This window comes from Desmodus rotundus, chromosome X (assembly GCF_022682495.2).
Source record: "Desmodus rotundus isolate HL8 chromosome X, HLdesRot8A.1, whole genome shotgun sequence".
In the NCBI taxonomy this organism is placed as follows: domain Eukaryota; kingdom Metazoa; phylum Chordata; class Mammalia; order Chiroptera; family Phyllostomidae; genus Desmodus; species Desmodus rotundus.
The window spans coordinates 46,250,899-46,269,582 of record NC_071400.1 but is presented as its reverse complement, the minus strand read 5'-3'; the positions used below and the strand labels follow the sequence as shown (position 1 = coordinate 46,269,582).

The following is an 18,684-nucleotide window of genomic DNA, read 5'->3' as shown; positions in this document are numbered from 1 at the left end:
AACAACATCCTGTCTTATGCAGGCATGCTCAGGGTCAAGTGTTAAGATGTGTGTGTTAAGATTTGAAGGGCAGTGGTCACACTGTTTCCCTGGGATTCAATTACAGGCAGCACCAAATGAGATGGTTAGGGGTGCAGGGACATGTGCAAGCATAATAAACCATCAATATCTTAGTCAAAATAAGTTAGGTCTTGTTTGCTGAGGGGAGCTTTAATTGGGGATGAGGAACTGACTCTGAAATGTGGAGTCAGTGCCACATTTCAGCACATACATACTCATTATAAGAAAGGGGAAGGGCCTAGTTAAGGAACAAGAATGAATGACCCATGGACCTGGACAACAGGGCGGGGATTGACTGTGGAAATGGGGTAGGGGAAGTGGGGCAAGGGAGAGAAATGGTGGAAAATTGGGACAACTTTAGTAAAACAACAATAAGAAAGGAATTGACATCTTAAAAAAAGAAGGTATGTGAAATTAGGTAGAAAAATATCTTGTATCTTGATACATTTCATTCCAGTAATTTGTTCTTTTCAGCCTTATCTCATTTCAGAGTGAATTTCCCTTTAGTTGTTTACAAAACAACTACTCCAAAGATCATTTGAAGGGAGCCTCTTCAATTTGTCCTGAGCACCTGGCTTTGCTGGAAATAACTGGGGAGTTTGGAGCTTTCAGACATCTTCTTCTAGTCCATCCAAACCAATCCCTTAGCTTATCAATTTTTACCTTATATTCCTACTTTTCCCATGAGTGGAAATCCAAAGGTAACATTTTTTCGCCTTTAAAATACATATTGTTACAGAATAGTCATAGGGATGTAAAGTAAAGAATAAGGAATATGATCAATAATATTCTAATAACTATGTATGATGTCAGATGGGTACAAGATTTATTGGGATGATCATTTAGTAAGTTATATAACATCTGATCACTGGTGTGTACACCTGAAACTAATATAATATTGTATGTCAATTGTAATTGAAAAATACAAAATGATTTTTTAAATACAGTATTTAGAACTTGCTTCCATCACTTTTTAGTTATGTTCTTTGGCAATTCTCTATATATTTAATCTTTAGCCTGGGCTGTTTGTCTATAACAGTGATTTTCAATCTCATTTAAGAGAAGAAGCAAATCTTGTGTGGAAGCCCTAGATTTAATAGCTTCTTATGTGACACTACATAATCATCTAATATCAGGGAAGAGGGTTCAAATCTCTTTGTGCCGATCTATAGGTATTTCTTGAACACGTGCTACATGTGCCATCACTCTGTTATGAGGATACAGGAAAGTATATGGCTTCACCCTCAAAGATATAATCATCAGATCAATTTTATTTCCATATCCAGTATACATTTATGGATTTGGAGAACAAAAGGCTCACTTACCTTGTATTTGTTACATGTATCAACAAATTGGCCATCAGATTTCTGCATTTTATTCAAGTGCAGACTCTGCAAATTGCCCAGAAATGGACCACTGGGGAAATAACTGAAAGGGATTGGCCATCCTTTTGTGATGCCCCCGGCATTGTCTCATGGCCATGGTCCTATGGCCACTTTATGAAGAGTCTCCACTCAGAATGTGTATCTTCTAGGAGTTAGTGAATAAAGGAAACAAACAAAGTGGAGGCTGCCTCTTCCATTCACCTATGGAACTGGCTTCACCAGAGATGAGTGGGGGGATTTAGAGCTTTCAGCAGTACTATCCACTTCCTCCTGTCATCTCTTTTTAATGGGGGCTGGGAAGAAGTGAATCCTGTGGTACAGAGGCTGATTCTAATTCTGAGCTGGAAGCTGCCCAAAAAACAAGCTGGACACTTCTAACTCCAACTAATAACTTAGAGAGCACTAGGGCTTGCCGGAATTGATCACTTCTCTTTGGGGCTTCATTTCTTGGAAGAATGAGTTGTAAGTGTGCAGATTCCTCCAAATAAGCGTGTTGCTCCCAGTAGAAGTCCCCACTGTCTTGAACCTTCACTTGGCCCTCCCCTTGACCAAAGGTTGTATGTTTACTTTTGACTCTCAATTGCTTTAACAAGAGGCTCCAAGCCTCACTTATTCCATGAAATTATTCTCCCTTATTTCTCCTATCCAGCTATTCATGACGAATTTATTAGGCACCTTAGGTTTAATGCTTACCTCTCAATTTCATCTTTAATCTTCCAAGAGTCCTTGATGTCTGTCCCATACCTTGTAGCTCCTTATTACATATGGCCCATACTATTTGATTGTCATGTGTGATTGTCTTATCTAGCTCCTTGAAAACACAAAATATATCTTTTGCTCCTCTCTGAGGCCTCAGAGACCCCAGGGCTGAATTCGTCATACACTAGGAACTCTAAAAATATTTAGCAGACTGATTACAACCTCCAGTACCTAGAAAAACAACAGTTCTGAGACTGGCAGGACTCCCTCAGACAAAGGAATACAACAGACACCCTTGATCCAGTCAGACTAATTATTTTGGTCAACATTTAGCGGCAGTTATTAAGCAATTTGGCTAAAATCCACAGCTTCCCCAACACATTTTACTGCACAGATCTGATATCTCTCTTAATATTAGCTGATTGCTAACATATGTTCCATTTGTTTTGCTCCCAAAACTCCATTTTTGTTGTCATGTAGACAATTTCAACAAGAATGGGCAAGTAGTGATGTCATAATCATCCGATTCTATACACTAAGGGGCACATCAACCAGTTGAGAGAGTGAATAAAAAAGCAATCATCAAGATATTCAACATTAAAACAACAGACTAGGGGTAGTAAGGCTGGGGCTTTTAATGATATCACAGCTGTGATATGGGGCTGTTGACACCCATAAGAAATACATGTTCATCAAATGTTTTCAGTTCAGATAAGTTGAGAGAAGTTTTCAAGTTGTCCTTTGCAATTTATATTTAGCTTTTCCCATGGAGTCAATCTCAAATATTTTCCTGCCTAGAGGTGCATAAATGAACACATCAGATTTATATCTTCATAGAGAGCACATACCACTCACCAAACAGAAACCTTTGAAGTATGGTTTCTGAGGAACATTGCTTTTCTGGAACAGAGCACATCCTCATATTCTATGTGTTCAGACATTTGTGGTTATATAGAACTATGGTTTTCCCCCTCAAAAAGGTGCATTCTCTTGAAGAGCTGGCACACAAGTATGTAAAATCATTAGCAATAACCAAAAAGGGCAATGTGCCAGAAATGCTGTGTTACTGAGAGCTGAGAGAAGACAGATCTCAGCTGAGTTTGGCTTATCCCTGCTGACTTGCTTAAGAGAAGAAGACTTACCATTTATTGAGCTCCTGTGTAGTAAATCTAGCCTCATATAATTTTAACCATAAATTTTTATTTTTATTTTAATGTTAACAACAACCCCATGAGGTAGTATTATTCATCACCATTTTACAGATGAGGAAACTGAGGCTCAAGTTGGGAAGTAGCAAAGCTGGGATTAGAACACAAGTCTGACTGGCTCAAGAAATGCTTGATCCACCATCCCTTGGTGTCAGCTGTACCGGGAAAGACTGACAGGTCCGTCAGAGGTCAGGTGTTAATCTCAGAGAATTTAGATAAGGTAGGAAAGAGTGAACAGGTGTCCCTGTAATCCTGCAGATAGGAGATATCAAGAGTTCAGGCAAGAAAACTACAGAAAGATTGGGGCCCAAGAAAAAATATGTGGATACCAGCACCCACCAGACCATCTGTCCCACTGTTGCCACTGGCATGAAGTCCACACAGTTCAATGAGGGTCCCTCATACGGGTTTTTGGCTGAGGTCAAGAACTGGTTCCTGTCCAGATATGACCCTCAGAAGGAAGCAGCTGGATCGAGGGGCTCGTGGACCTGTCTATTGATCCTGACTTCTAGAAGGGTCTGAAGGATGGAATTATCCTGTGCACAATCATGAATAATCTGCAATCGGGCTTGGTCCCCCAAATCAACTGCTCCATGCAAAACTGGCACCAACTAGAAAACCTCTCCACCTTCATCAAGGCCATGGTCAGCTATGGCATGAACTCTGTGGATCTGTACGAGGCCAATGACCTGTTTGAGAGTGGAAACATGACACAGGTGCAGGTGTCTCTTTTGGCTCTGGCAGGGAGGGCCAAGACAAAGCAGCTGCAAAGTGGTGTGGACATAGGTATCAAGTACTCAGAAAAGCAGGAGCAGAACTTTGGTGACACTACCATGAAGGTGGGTTGGTGCATCATTGGGCTCCAGATGGGCACCAAAAAGTGTGCCAGACAATGAGGCATGATGGCATATGGCACAAGAAGGCACCTGTTTGTACAAACCCCAAGAACCATATCCTGCCACCCATGAATCACTCAACAACCAGCCTCCAAAAGGGCACCAACAAGGGTGCCGGTCAGGTGGGATGGCTCCTGGGACTCAGTGGCACATTTATTACACCAAGTTGGGACTGACAAGTGTCATAACACCCTCAGGTTTCTGCAGATGGGCTGCATGCAGGGAGCCTATGAGAGCAGCCAGGTCTTTGGCTTGGGCTGGCAGATATATGACATCAAGTAGTAGCAACAGGGGTCAGTGGCCAAAAGGGCTTCTGGGTCAACAGGTGACCACCCCAGCCCAGGGAATGCCCTGGAGTACCCACTCCCCTGCTACCAAGAGAAGGCAGGCTACTGAGGCACCACCTTCTGGGTTGTCTCCCCATATCATCACCCCATCTGGGATTTCAGGTTTTTCTGTGTTTCATCTTGTTTTTCTATGTGTTCAAGTGCTTCAAGCTGAGGGTCTATGAAGGCCAGATCCAGATGCGTGTGGGATGAGGGTGCATACCAGGGCACATCCAGATAGCAAATCTCCCAGCCGGCTTTGGGCCAAGCTCTGGGGTGGAAGAAGAAATCTGCAGAGAGGGAAAATGGCCCCAAATGGCTTCTGGTTGCTTCTGTCCCTCTTCTCTTTTCTCTGCTGATCAGTTTGTGGTTCCTGTACCCACAAAAGTTTCAGGCAGTTTTAGCAAAACCAAAGTAATTTTTCAGAGGGAGATGGGATGTGGATGGTGGAGGGGGATGCTGGAAATGAAGTCCCTTGGGGGAGGGCCAGGCCACAGTCCCCAGATATTTTAGGCATCGTGAGGGATTGGATTTCCCCAGGACCCTCCCAGGGGCTCAGTGAAGAAACTGAGGCGCAGACAGGACAATGGAGTTGTGAGTGGTTAAGGCAAAGCCAGACCCCCTGTTCCATATTAGTCCCCTCTTCCCCACCAAGTACTGCACAGGGACCTCCACCAGGAGACCCTTCCTGGGACCAGTCCCACCCAGGATCCCTGGGACCAAAAGATAATGTGAAATACCAACTGTGGACCAAAGGCAATAAAAACCTCTTTTTGGAAAAAAAAAAAAATGTGGATACCAATGAGTGAGAATCCAAGCAAAGGTTTTGGTGTCAAACAGAACCAAGTTCCCTGGGAGTAAGAAAGATCCCTAGTATTGAGCCAGCCTGTTGTCTTGCCTTATCTCTTGTTTGTTACTCAACTAAGAGATAACCTCTAGCAAGCTTCACTGGGACATTTTAAAGTGATTATCAGGATTCCAGGAAGAAATAGATACTACAGAAATAGATACTATTTAACAGAAGGGTTGAGTGAAGGGTATATATGAAGGATGTGGGCAGGATTAATGGAAATAACAATGGATGGTAAAGCAACTAAAACAAAAGTGTTATCAAAGGGAAAAGAAGGAATGGTAATACTGGGACCTTGTAAGACCTGGAGCCATGGAATGATGGTTTCCCAACAGAAACTAAGACAGTAGAGAAATGTGGCCATAACTAGAGATACAAACTCCAAGGAGGGAGGGCATGAGAGAAATAAATAGACTGTGCTCTTTATCCTCCTGCTCTTTGATGTCCTGCCTATATCTAGCAGTGGCCAAATACAACTAGGAGACAAAGAGAAAGGGAGCTTAGACAGTACTGTCCATAAAGGTTGGCCTCCCAAAGCAGAGATCTGGTGAAGGTAGAGTATAGATCTTCAGGGCAAACAAGAATAGCCATCTCATTTCATAATAAAATGTTGATGACTCTAATATCCTGTCTCAATTTCCCCAGATCAAGTAAAAATCATCACCTGAATCTGGAAAGGCAGAAATTGCAGCAAGTTTATTGAAAGGATAAGCTTTTTTCTACTCTTCTGGACTTAGCATTCTATGAGTCTAGCAGTGTAGACCCATACTTTTGCATTAATAGACTTCATAACAATGAAAATGAAATAATTCTGTGGAACATTTGCTCAGTAAAATTTGACAAAACTTTGTTTCCTCTAATAATTTGAAAAGTTGACTTTTAAACATGACATATTTTCTGAAATCATTAAATATATATACATACTTGAATTTAAAAAGTCTGTGCAAGAGAGTGGGAGTCTACCTTCTACTGACCCATCTAGATTTCTGGTCTTTCCTGTCATCTCTTTGCTACTTATCCAACACTCGACCTGCTTTTGACACATTAAATAAGGGATATTCCCTACAAAAAAGTATACTTCATGCACAAAGAAAGCTCAACTCTGGAAAATTATTGAATTCATACCAACTATATGTAAATGATTACTAATAGTCCAGTGAAACAACTGTCTCAGTAGTGAGTGTGCAGAAGAGGAGAAGATACAGCTCCCTAACTGAAGCAATAACATGACATGTGATAATGACAAAGTAGGATTAAGACTGTACGACCTGCTTTCAGGAGACGTGGTGCTGAGGAAACTGCTCTGCTCTCTTGACCAAAATTCAGTGTCATTTCTCATTCAAAGCTTTCAATAAAGAAAGCCATGCCAGGCTTCCCAAGTTCTAGTCTGTTCTGAGGAATCCTAAGGGCTGGCATGATTCCATGTTGTGAGTGGTTCAGCTGCCAGACAACTAAGCCCCATCTTAGTAAATTTCAGTACTCAGGCAAGGTGAAGTTGCAACACCCCTCATCTCTTCATGCTTGATCCCTTTGGTTTCAGCTTGGATCCCATTAAAGCATTAATCCTTTTGGGAGGGGTAACCCTGAACTGTCATCAGCAACATATACCTGAGTATAAAGGAAATCTATGAGAGCATTGGTGATGGGGCTAAGAGAATGAACAAAGAGCCAGACTTTGGCAGCATGCTTGGCTTCTCTCACTGTGGAGTTTATCAGACAGAAGCTGAGAGTAATGTGCCTGACCTGATCTCTTCTTTTCTTTTTGAACAGGGCCACCCTGGACAGCCAGGGCCCTGAGGCCCACGTGGCCTGGATGGCTGTAATGGAACTCAAGGAGCTGTCGGATTTCCAGGCCCTGATGGCTATCCTGGGGTTCTCGGACCACCTGTATGCTGCCAGATTTTTGTACATTATTTCAAATAGTTTTGTTTCTCTCCAATTGTGTCCTTTTTTATGCTCTCTGGATAGCTCATTAAGCATCTGATTCAGGAGTCTATATTGGTAGAATCACAACATTAAAAGTCTAAAGAATTATACCAGTTGCAGAAGGGTATACACATGTTACACTAGTTAGGGTTATTTTTGAATATTTTGGAGTTGGCAAGATTATTAAGACACTAATAAATTTCAGAGCAAAGTATATACTTGGGTTATTTGATAAGTTCACACATCAGACAATATTGGGAAATGCAGTATTTGGAAGACTTACATAGGCTCATGGAAGCATAGACAACGGTCCAAAGGGCTTGGCAAGCTTGGTATATACCAGTGTTTCTTAACTAACCAGCAGTTATCTTTTCCCCTCGGAGAACTTTTTACAGTTACTATCAACATTTTTGGTTATCACAACCTGGAGGTGTGCTACTGGCACAGGACTAGCCCCTCTCCAACATCATGCAGTAATCTGTCCCAAACTGTCAACAGTGAGAAATAGTTGAAAAATCTTAATCTACACTGATCTAGTTTGTCCCTTTCCTCCCTCTCCCTGCACATCATAACCCTTGGTTCAGGAATTGATAAAGCTTTTTTTTGGATCCTGGTGTCACCACTTTTATTTAATTCCATTTATCCAGTTTGGGATCAAATGTTTGTATCTAAGAAATTTCTAATAGATACCATGCCCTTGTAAGCTTGCTTTTCTAAGTGGCTGGAAAGAGAAAAATAACACATTTGAAAGCCATTCTCAACTTCACTTAAAATAATCTAAGCTAATAAGGGTACTGATGTGATATAGTAAGCTATAAATCACACTATTAGACAGATCCAAAGCTGTGTTAATTGATTGGCATTTTACTGAAAGATCAGTACCATCATCTTCAGTAATGAAGTTGTGAGTATGGATATATATGTCAGAAAGTGAGATATACATATGAAGCACAAACCCCAAATTGCCACAAAGGACCTTGACATCTAAAAACCAAACTAATATGCAGCAGGGAAGGGGGAAAATTATTACCAACATAGTGTAAGCTGTTTGAGTAACAAAGGCCTTCAAAAACCACAATGGCAACAGGATAGGAGAGCAAATCACATATGAGTTAGGAAAGTGAATATCCAGGAAATAAAGGAAATGCTACCCCCAACAGGAAGAAATCTTCAGGTAATGAATATCTGAGAGTCAGGACAAGGGTAAACTTAATCCTGAGTCAGGGTTAAACTAAGAGTTTACCCTAAGAGTCAGGGTAAAACTTAATCCTGACCCTTAACCTCCCCCTAAGCCTAAATGGGAACTTGGACATGTATTTTACTAAATGGGACCTTACTAACCCTGCCTTATCCTGAGTGGGTATTATTTGACACTTCTTTGATGAAAGTAGTGGCCATAAGAATAAGGAGAAATGGGAAGTATTAAGAGAGAAACTGGTTTGTGCTTCTGGGGTCACATTTTTCTTTAAATATATCTACAATTTTTTAGCTCAAAAATTAATTCTTTAATCAATGCTTCAGTCCCCAAAGTTTAGCTTTACCCCCAATACTAATACTGACTTCCCCTTAATGTTCCCCTTAAGTATAGGGATATTGACTTTCCCCCAAGAGGACAACATCTAGCTGACATTAGCTGGCATCTACCACTAACAGAGTAAACTTCTGCTTGATAGGTGGGTTGGGCATACTTTGTACTGTTTTCTCTGTTAGTGACACACACTGGGCTTGTAGGTTTGGAAGAAGTCTACTAGCAGCACAAGATGGAAATAGTTTTGTAGATATCTCTTAGACCAGGTGTTGGCAAACTGCCTCACGTGACCCTTGACCTATAGCTTATTTTTACATTTTTAAAGATTATTTTAAAAAAAAGATAAAGATTATGGGGCAGAGCCCAGATCTGGCCTGCAAAGCCTAAATTTTTTACAATCTGGCTCTTTATAGAAAAATTTCACTGCTCTGAATAGATTCAAAATCTCCTCCTTTCTAATCTCTTTACAGACTTCTGACTGGAAGGAGTGGGCATACGACTTTGAGACACAGCACGTGTTCAGGGAAATGTACTTTGGCCTTTAGCACAACCAATTCTGCCATAAAATAAGTCACATAATTTCAGCCTTTTGCTGTTTTATCCTCTATCTGATCAGATCATAGTATTAACAAAACTCTGTTTGTGTACATTTGTTCACAAGTTTTTTCCTTATTCTACTCAGGGGCTTCCTGGTCAGAAAGGATGTAAAGGTGAACCTGTCCTTACTGAAGGTCATTTCAAAGGAATGAAGGTAAGAGCCTCTAAGGCAGAGAGCTAAAATCCCCTGGATTGGGCCCTACCTCTAATAAAAACACTTCCAGAACTAACATCTGCATCTCTACTTAAGGAGCAGACCAAACAGGATTTAGAAAGGATCCTGAGCTTTCTGTGGTGGAAATATTGACAGAAATGTTTATAACTATACTGTCAAAGAAATTTGATTTGTAGAATCTAGACCAAAAATAGGAGGCAGATCAGCAAACGGTTTACATGGGTATCATTTCCTTTGACAAGCCGAGACATTTCCTGGTGGCAGATATCTTTTGTTTGCTCTAGAATCCTTGATATCTGCATACCTTGGTTTGAAGCATGAATGTCTCTGCCTATCTTAGTATGGCCACACCCCATGATCCTGGCACTGCCCTTTTCTGTCCTTGCACACTAGCCCATGACCCTTACTTAGCTGGGCCCCAGTCTATCTGCAAAAATTGCCCATCAACTCTGTAGCTGGTTGGAAACTTTCATCTCTTCATAGAATTAAGAAAAACCTTTCTATTCTTGTGACTGTACTCTTGGTTTATACTCCTGGTATCCTGTGGGCCCTCAATACTCTGCTACCAAGTTATTGACCTTAGTTCCTTTGCAGAGTGGGAAGGGAGCCCATCATCTCCCTGCTAGCAAATCAGAATCTATGTACCCAAAATAAGGGGAAGATGTACCCAAGCTCAGTCAGCTGAGGGTGGCACCTTTCTGTTTTCCATCCATGCACAGAGCCCAAAACACTGGAAGTCACTTTGGAATGGAATGATGGGGGTGGGAGGATAAGAACTGAAGAAGATATGGAGTTTGAACTCTTGGCTATAGATGCCATAGCAGAAGATAGAATATTAGACTTGGAAAAGACCTCATTGTTGTTGGATTATTGTTGCTCATTTTACAGAGAGAAAAACTGAGATATACTGAGGCTATGTGATGTACTCAGAGTCACACAGCCAGTTTAACAAAGAGCTGAAAACCCAAGTAGTGCTTTTTTCATGCTGCAGAGAGCTGATTTTTGACTAAACCAAGTGCAGTAAGGCTAGCAGGTGTCCAAATATGGCCATTGTCATAGCAAACATTGATTACATGGCTTGGTCAACAATCAAAGAGACCCTAGACCTGGTGGAACACAGTAATTTCCACAAGATGGTTTAATTAGACATTCATAAAGCAACTTAAGATGCTATAAAGTAATTACAATGCAGTTAGAGACTTTATGCTCTGTTGATTGTCCCTTGAAAATGTCTGATTTGCCTTGATTACATATGGGCATAAATTCTTTGGGGATGAGGGCACATGGCAAGGTAGCCTGCTTTTCTCCAAAGTGAGAAGAAAAAACACCAGCCCACAGAAGCAGTTTCTAATTAAGTTCCTAGCAAAGGTGAAAATTCATTAACCCAAGTAAAATATTAAATTTTGTTTGATCAAGGCTATAATATTTGCCTTTTAGAGTCCATACTTTTTTCTTAGGAAAAAAGTAAATGATTGAATATATCCAATTCTTACATTATTTAAAACACAAGACCTTGACAAAAGAGACCTAAGCTTTAGTGATGCATTTTTATGCCCATGCATCTTAGGTCAGTTTTCTATAGAATACCATAGGCTTGATTTATTAATCTGTTTAGTGCCCTGCTTTTGTCTGTTTCTCAGGGGGATCCTGGACTGCCTGGACTAGACGGAATCACTGTAAGTTGTTATTTATGTGTTGGGCTCTCAATGATTAGTCAGCAGTTACTAATTGTCCCTTTTCGTTCTTCCCTGTGGTATTTGAAGGTCTTTGTAGATCTTCTCAAGGAAAATCCAGAGAGTTGAGGTAGAATGGGTCACACTTGATATTTTCCAGATAAGGAAACACTAAAGGAATGGTCTGTCTACCTCTAAGTTACACAGCAGGCAGGCTTTTAGACCTTTAGGCCAGGAAAGCATATACTCCCAGGTAAAGAATTTTGCATTTTACTCAGCAGGTATTTACTAAGTGTTTTCTGTGTGTTCAGAGTGCTGCAGGTAAAACAAAAGTAGAACACTTCTTTAAAAAGTATTCTATATAAAAAATCCTTTTAGGGACTCTAAATAATAGTGAGTCCATGAAAAGCGGTGAGTTGTATTAATAGCAGCTTTCTGTTTTCCTTGAGTATCCACATTGTCATCACTTTCCTTTGAAGAGCTTAAGGAAAGTCCTTTTTTCTCTTCTTTCTTTCTTTCTTTCTTTCTTTCTTTCTTTTTTCTTTCTTTCTTTCTTTCTTTTTCTTTCTTTTTAACATAACACTCATCTAAAATGATAATATTTTTTCTAATTTTTATTGTTACTCAATTACAGTTGTCTGCATTTTCTCCCCATCCCTCTACCCCACCCAAGCCAACCCATCTCACTCCCCCTCTACCCTCCCCCTTGATTTTGTCCATGTGTCCTTTATAGTAGCTCCTGTAGACCCCTCTCCCCACTATCCCCTCCCCACTCCCCTCTGGCTATTGTTAGATTGTTCTTAACTTCAATGTCTCTGGTTATATTTTGTTTCCTTTTTTCTTCTGTTGATTATGTTCCAGTTAAACATGAGATCATATGGTATTTGTCCCTCACCGCCTGGCTTATTTCATTTAGCATAATACTCTCCAGTTCCATCCATGCTGTTGCAAAGGGTAGAAGCTCCTTCTTTCTCTCTGCTGCGTAGAATTCCATTGTGTAAATATGCCATAGCTTTTTGATCTACTCATTTCCTGATGGGCACTTAGATTGCTTCCAGTACTTGGCTATTGTAAATTGTGCTGCTATGAACAGTGGGGTGCATAGGTTCTTTAGGATTGGTGTTTCAGGGCTCTTAGGGTATAGTCCCAGCAGCAGAATTGCTGGGTCAAAGGGCAGTTCTATTTTTAGTTTTCTGAGGAAATTCCATACTATTTTCCACAGTGCCCTCACCAGTCTGCATTCTCACCAACAATGTACTAGGGTTCCCTTTTCTCCTCATCCTCTCCAAAATTTGTTTGTGGATTTGTTTATTTTGGCCACTCTGACTGGTGTGAGATGATACCTCATTGTGGTTTTAATTTGCATCTCTCTGATGGCTAGTGATGCTGAGCATCTTTTCATATGTCTCTGGGCCCTCTGTATGTCTTCCTTGGAGAAGTGTCTGTTCAAGTCCTTTGCCCATTTTTTAATTGGGTTGTTTGTCTTCCTGGAGTGGAGTCATCTGAGTTCTTTATATATTTTGGAGATCAGGCCATTATATGAGTTATCCTTGGCAAATATATTTTCCCATACTGTTGGTTCTCTTTGTAATTTGGTGCTATTTTCTTTAGCCATGCAGAAGCTTTTCATTTTGATGAGGTCCCATTTGTTTATTCTTTCCTTTATTCACCTTGCTTTAGGGGACATGTCTGTAAGGGTGTTGCTGCGTGGAATGTCTGAAATTTTCCTGCCAATGTTTTCCTCAAGGACTTTTATGGTGTTACGACTTATATTAAAGTCTTTTACCCACCTTTAATTTATTTTTGTGTATGGTGTAAGTTGGTGATCGAGTTTCTTTTTTTTGCACGTGGCTGTGTAGATCTCCCAAGACCATTTGTTGAAGAGGCTGTTTTTGCTCCATTTTATGCTCCTGCCTATTTTGTCAAATATTAATCAACCGTAAAGACGTGGGTTTATTTCTGGTCTATCTGTTCTGTTCCATTGGTCTATGTGCCTGTTTTTATGCCAGTACCAGGCTGTTTTGATTACAATGGCCTTGTAATAGTTTGATATCAGGTATTGTGATCCCTCCTGCTTTGTTCTTCTTCCTCAAAATTGATGCAGCTATTTGGGGTCATTTATGGTTCCATATGAATTTCTGAAATGTTTGTTCTATATCTGTGAAATATGTCATAGGTACTTTAATAGGGATTGCATTGAATCTGTAAGTCGCTTTGGGTAGTATGGCCATTTTGATGATGTTAATTCTTCCAAACCATGAGCATGGTACATGCTTCCATTTGTTTGTGTCTTCCTTAATTTCTTTCTTCAAAGTTGTGTACTTTTCTGAGTACAGGTCTTTTTACCTCCTTGGTTAGGTTTATTCCTAGGTACTTTATTTTTCTTGTTGCTATATCAAATGGGATTTTTGTCCTGATTTCTGTTTCTGCAGTTTTGTTGTTGGTATACAAGAATGCCTTTGATTTCTGAGTACTGACTTTGTATCCACCTGTTTTGACAAATTCATTTATTAGGTTGAGTAGTTTTTTGTTGGAGTCTATAGGATTTTCCATGTACACTATCATGTCATCTGCAAACAGTGACAGTTTCATTTCCTCCTTTCCAACTTGGATGCCTTTTATTGCTTTTTCTTGTCTGATTGCTGTAGCTAGGACTTCCAATACTATGTTGAATAGGAGTGGTGAGAGAGGGCATCCTTGTCTTGTTATTGATCTTAATGGGAAAGCTCTAAGTTTTTGTCCATTGAGTATGATGTTGGCTGTAGGTCTCTCATACATGGCCTTTATTATGTTGAGGAATGCTCCCTCTATACCCATTTTGTTGAGTGTTTTTTATCAGAAATGGGTGCTGTACCTTATCAAATGCTTTTTCCACATCTATTGATATGATCAAGTGGTTTTTGTCTTTGCTTTTGTTCATGTGGTGTATTATGTTTATTGATGTGCGAATATTGTACCATCCTTGCATACCTGGGATAAATCCCAGTTGGTCATGGTGTATGATATTTTTTTTTAAATTTTTATTTTTTTTATTGTTATTTAATTACAGTTGTATGCCTTTTCTCCCCATCCCTTCACCCCACCCCAGGTGAACCCACTTCCCTCCCCCCTCTCCACCCTCCCCCTTGGATTTGTTCATGTGTCCTTTATAGTAGTTCCTGTAATCCCCTCTACCCACTGTCCCCGCCCCCACCCCCCACCCCCGCCCTTGCTATTGTTACATTGTTCTTAACTTCAATGTCTCTGGTTATATTTTGTTTGCTTTTTCCTTCTATTGCTTATATTCCAGTTAAAGGTGAGATCATATGGTATTTGTCCCTCACTTCCAGGCTTATTTCACTTAGCATAATGCTCTCCAGTTCCATCCATGCTGTTGCAAAGGGTATAAGCTCCTTCTTTCTCTCTGGTGCGTAGAATTCCATTGTGTAAATATACCATAGTTTTTGGATCCACTCGTTTGCTGATGGGCACTTCGGTTGCTTCCAGTACTTGGCTATTGTAAATTGTGCTGCTATGAACATTGGGGTGCACAGATTCTTTTGGATTGGTGTTTCAGTGTTCTTAGGGTATAATCCCAGCAGCGGAATTACTGGGTCAAAGGGCAGTTCCATTTTTAGTTTTCTGAGGAAATTCCATATTGTTTTCCACAGTGGCCTCACCAGTCTGCATTCCCACCAACAGTGTACGAGGGTTCCCTTTTCTCCGCATCCTCTCCAACATTTGTTTGTGGATTTGTTTATGTTGGCCATTCTGACTGGTGTGAGATGATACCTCATTGTGGTTTTAATTTGCATCTCTCTGATGGCTAGTGATGCTGAGCATCTTTTCATATGTCTCTGGGCCTTCTGTATGTCTTCCTTGGAGAAGTGTCTGTTCAAGTCCTTTGCCCATTTTTTAATTGGGTTGTTTGTCTTCCTGGAGTGGAGTCGTGTGAGTTCTTTATATATTTTGGAGATCAGGCCCTTGTCTGAGGTATCATTGGCAAATATGTTTTCCCATATTGTTGGTTCTCTTTGTAATTTGGTGCTGTTTTCCTTAGCCATGCAGAAGCTTTTTATTTTGATGAGGTCCCATTTGTTTATTCTTTCCTTTATGTCCCTTGCTTTAGGGGATGTGTCTGTGAGGATGTTGCTGCGTGGAATGTCTGAGATTTTCCTGCCAATGTTTTCCTCGAGGACTTTTATGGTGTTACGGCTTATATTTAAGTCTTTTATCCATCTTGAGTTTATTTTCGTGTATGGCGTAAGTTGGTGATCGAGTTTCATTTTTTTGCATGTAGCTGTCCAGATCTCCCAACACCATCTGTTGAAGAGACTGTTTTTGCTCCATTTTATGCTCCTTCCTCCTTTGTCAAATATTAATTGATCGTATAGATTTGAGTTTATTTCTGGGCTCTCTATTCTGTTCCATTGGTCTATGTGCCTGTTTTTATGCCAGTACCAGGCTGTTTTGATTACCGTGGCCTTGTAATACAGTTTGATATCAGGTATTGTGATACCTCCTGCTTTGTCCTTCTTTCTCAAAATTGCTGCTGCTATTCGAGGTCGTTTATGGTTCCATATGAATTTCTGAAATGTTTGTTCTATATCTGTGAAATATGTCATGGGTACTCTAATAGGGATTGCATTGAATCTATAAATTGCTTTGGGTAGTATGGCCATTTTGATGATGTTAATTCTTCCAATCCATGAACATGGTACATGCTTCCATTTGTTTGTATCTTCCTTAATTTCTTTCTTCAGTGTTGTGTAGTTTTCTGAGTACAGGTCTTTTACCTCCTTGGTTAGGTTTATTCCTAGGTACTTTATTTTTCTTGTTGCTATATCGAATGGGATTTTTTTCCTGATTTGTGTTTCTGCAGTTTCGTTGTTGGTGTACAGGAATGCCTTTGATTTCTGGGTATTGACTCTGTATCCAGCTATTTTGCCAAATTCATTTATTAGGTCGAGTAGTTTTTGAGTGGAGTCTATAGGGTTTTCCATGTACACTATCATGTCATCTGCAAACAGTGACAGTTTCATTTCCTCCTTTCCAATTTGGATTCCTTTTATTGCTTTTTCTTGTCTGATTGCTGTGGCTAGGACTTCCAATACTATGTTGAATAGGAGTGGTGAGAGAGGGCATCCTTGTCTTGTTCCTGATCTTAGTGGGAAAGCTCTAAGTTTTTGTCCATTGAATGTGATGTTGGCTGTAGGTCTCTCATATATGGCCTTAATTATGTTGAGGACTGCTCCCTTTATTCCCACTTTGCTGAGTGTTTTTATCAGAAATGGGTGCTGTATCTTATCGAATGCTTTTTCCGCATCTATTGATATGATCATGTGATTTTTGTCTTTGCTGTTGTTGATGTGATGTATTATGTTTATTGATTTGCGAATATTGTACCATCCTTGCATCCCTGGGATGAATCCCACTTGGTCATGGTGGATGATCTTTTTAATGTATTGCTGGATGCGGTTTGCTAATATTTTGTTGAGAATTTTAGCGTCTATGTTCATCAGCGATATTGGCCTGAAGTTTTCTTTCTTCGTTGTGTCTTTATCTGGTTTTGGGGTTAGGATGATGTTGGCTTCATAAAAAGAGTTTGGGAGTCTTCCATCAGTTTGGATTTTTTCGAATAGTCTGTGAAGGATAGGGGTTAGTTCTTCCTTAAATGCTTTGTAGAAATCTCCTGTGAAACCATCTGGTCCAGGGCTTTTGTGTGATGGGAGTTTTTTGATGACTCCTTCAATTTCCTTTGCTGATATTGGTCTGTTCAGGTTTTCTGCTTCTTCTTCAGTCAGTTTTGGAAGATTATATTTTTCTAGAAATGTGTCCATTTCATCTAGGTTTTCAAATTTCTTAGCATATAGGTCTTCATAGTAATTTCTTACGATCCTTTGTATTTCTGTGGTATCAGTTGTAATCTCTCCACTTTCATTTCTAATTCTGTTTATTTGGATCCTCTCTCTTTTCTTCTTGATAAGCCTACTTAAAGGCTTGTCGATTTTGTTTATCTTTTCAAAGAACCAGCTTCTGGATTCATTGATCCTTACAATTGTGCTTTTAGTCTCTATGTCATTTAGTTCTGCTCTGATCTTGGTTATTTCCTTCCTTCTGCTTGCTCTGGGCTGTCTTTGTTGTTGTTCCTCCAGTTCTTGTAGGCATAGGGTTAGGTTGTTTGTTTGAACTGTTTCTAACTTCTTAAGGTAGGCCTGTATTGCTATGAACTTCCCTCTCAGGACTGCCTTTGCTGTGTCCCATAGGTTTTGGGTTGTTGTGAGTTCGTTTTCATTTGTTTCCAGGAAGTTTCTGATTTCTTCCCTAATCTCATTCTTGACCCATTCATTGTTTAATAGCATGCTATTCAGTCTCCATGATTTTGAGTGTTTTGGGTTTTTACCCTTGGGGTTGGTTGCTAGTTTCAGACCCTTGTGGTCAGAGAAGATGCTTGATATGATTTCAATTTTCTTGAATTTGTTGAGGGTTGCTTTGTGTCCTATCATGTGGTCTATCTTTGAAAAAGTTCCATGGACACTTGAAAAGAATGTGTATTTTGCTTCTTTGGGATGAAAAGCTCTGTATATATCAGTTAAGTCCATTTCCTCTAGGGTATTGTTAAGTGACACAATATCTTTGTTAATCTTTTGTTTGGAAGACCTGTCCATTTTTGATAGTGGGGTGTTAAAATCCCCTACTATAATTGTGTTGCTGTCAATATCTTTCTTGAAATCCTCCAAGATTTTCCTCATGTATTTGGGTGCTCCTATGTTCGGTGCATATATATTTATAATGCTTATGTCTTCTTGGTGGATTCTTCCTTTGAGTATTATGAAGTGACCTTCTGGGTCTCTCTTTATGGCCCTTCTTTGGAAGTCTATTTTGTCTGATATGAGTATTGCTACCCCTGCTTTTTTTTCCTGTCCGTTTGCTTGGAAAATTTGTTTCCAGCCCTTCACTTTCAGTCTGTGTAAGTCTTTTGTCCTGAGATGGGTTTCTTGTAGGCAGCATATGTGTGGGTCATGTTTTCTTATCCATTCAGCTGTTCTATGTCTTTTGATTGGAGCATTTAATCCATTTACATTTAAGGTTATTATCGATAGGTAGTTATTCATTGCCATTATTTCCTACCTGTGTTCCTCTGTCTTTCTCTTTTCCTTCCTTTCCTTAAAGCAGTCCCTTTAGCATCTCTTGCAGAGCTGGTTTGGTGGAGCTGTATTCTTTTAGACTTCTTTTGTCTGGGAAGCTCTTTATTTGGTCTTCTATCTTGATTGAGAGCCTTGCTGGGTAAAGTAGTCTTGGTTGGAGGCCTCTGGTTCTCATTACTTGGAATATTTTTTGCCATTCTCTTCTGGCTTGGAGCGTTTCCATTGAGAAGTCAG

The 18,684-nt window shown here is 40.0% G+C and overlaps 1 protein-coding gene and 1 pseudogene across 1 annotated transcript in view; both read left to right on the top strand.

Annotated features, from left to right (window-relative positions):
- COL4A6 (collagen type IV alpha 6 chain) overlaps window positions 1-18,684 on the top strand; it is a 105,737-nt gene that overhangs the window by 2,754 nt on the left and 84,299 nt on the right. Inside the window, 3 exon segments of the mRNA XM_024551637.3 lie at window positions 7,195-7,311; window positions 9,561-9,629; window positions 11,291-11,326. Coding sequence (XP_024407405.2) covers window positions 7,195-7,311; window positions 9,561-9,629; window positions 11,291-11,326 — 222 coding nt within the window.
- On the top strand, window positions 3,722-4,644 carry LOC112296844 (calponin-2 pseudogene; annotated as a pseudogene).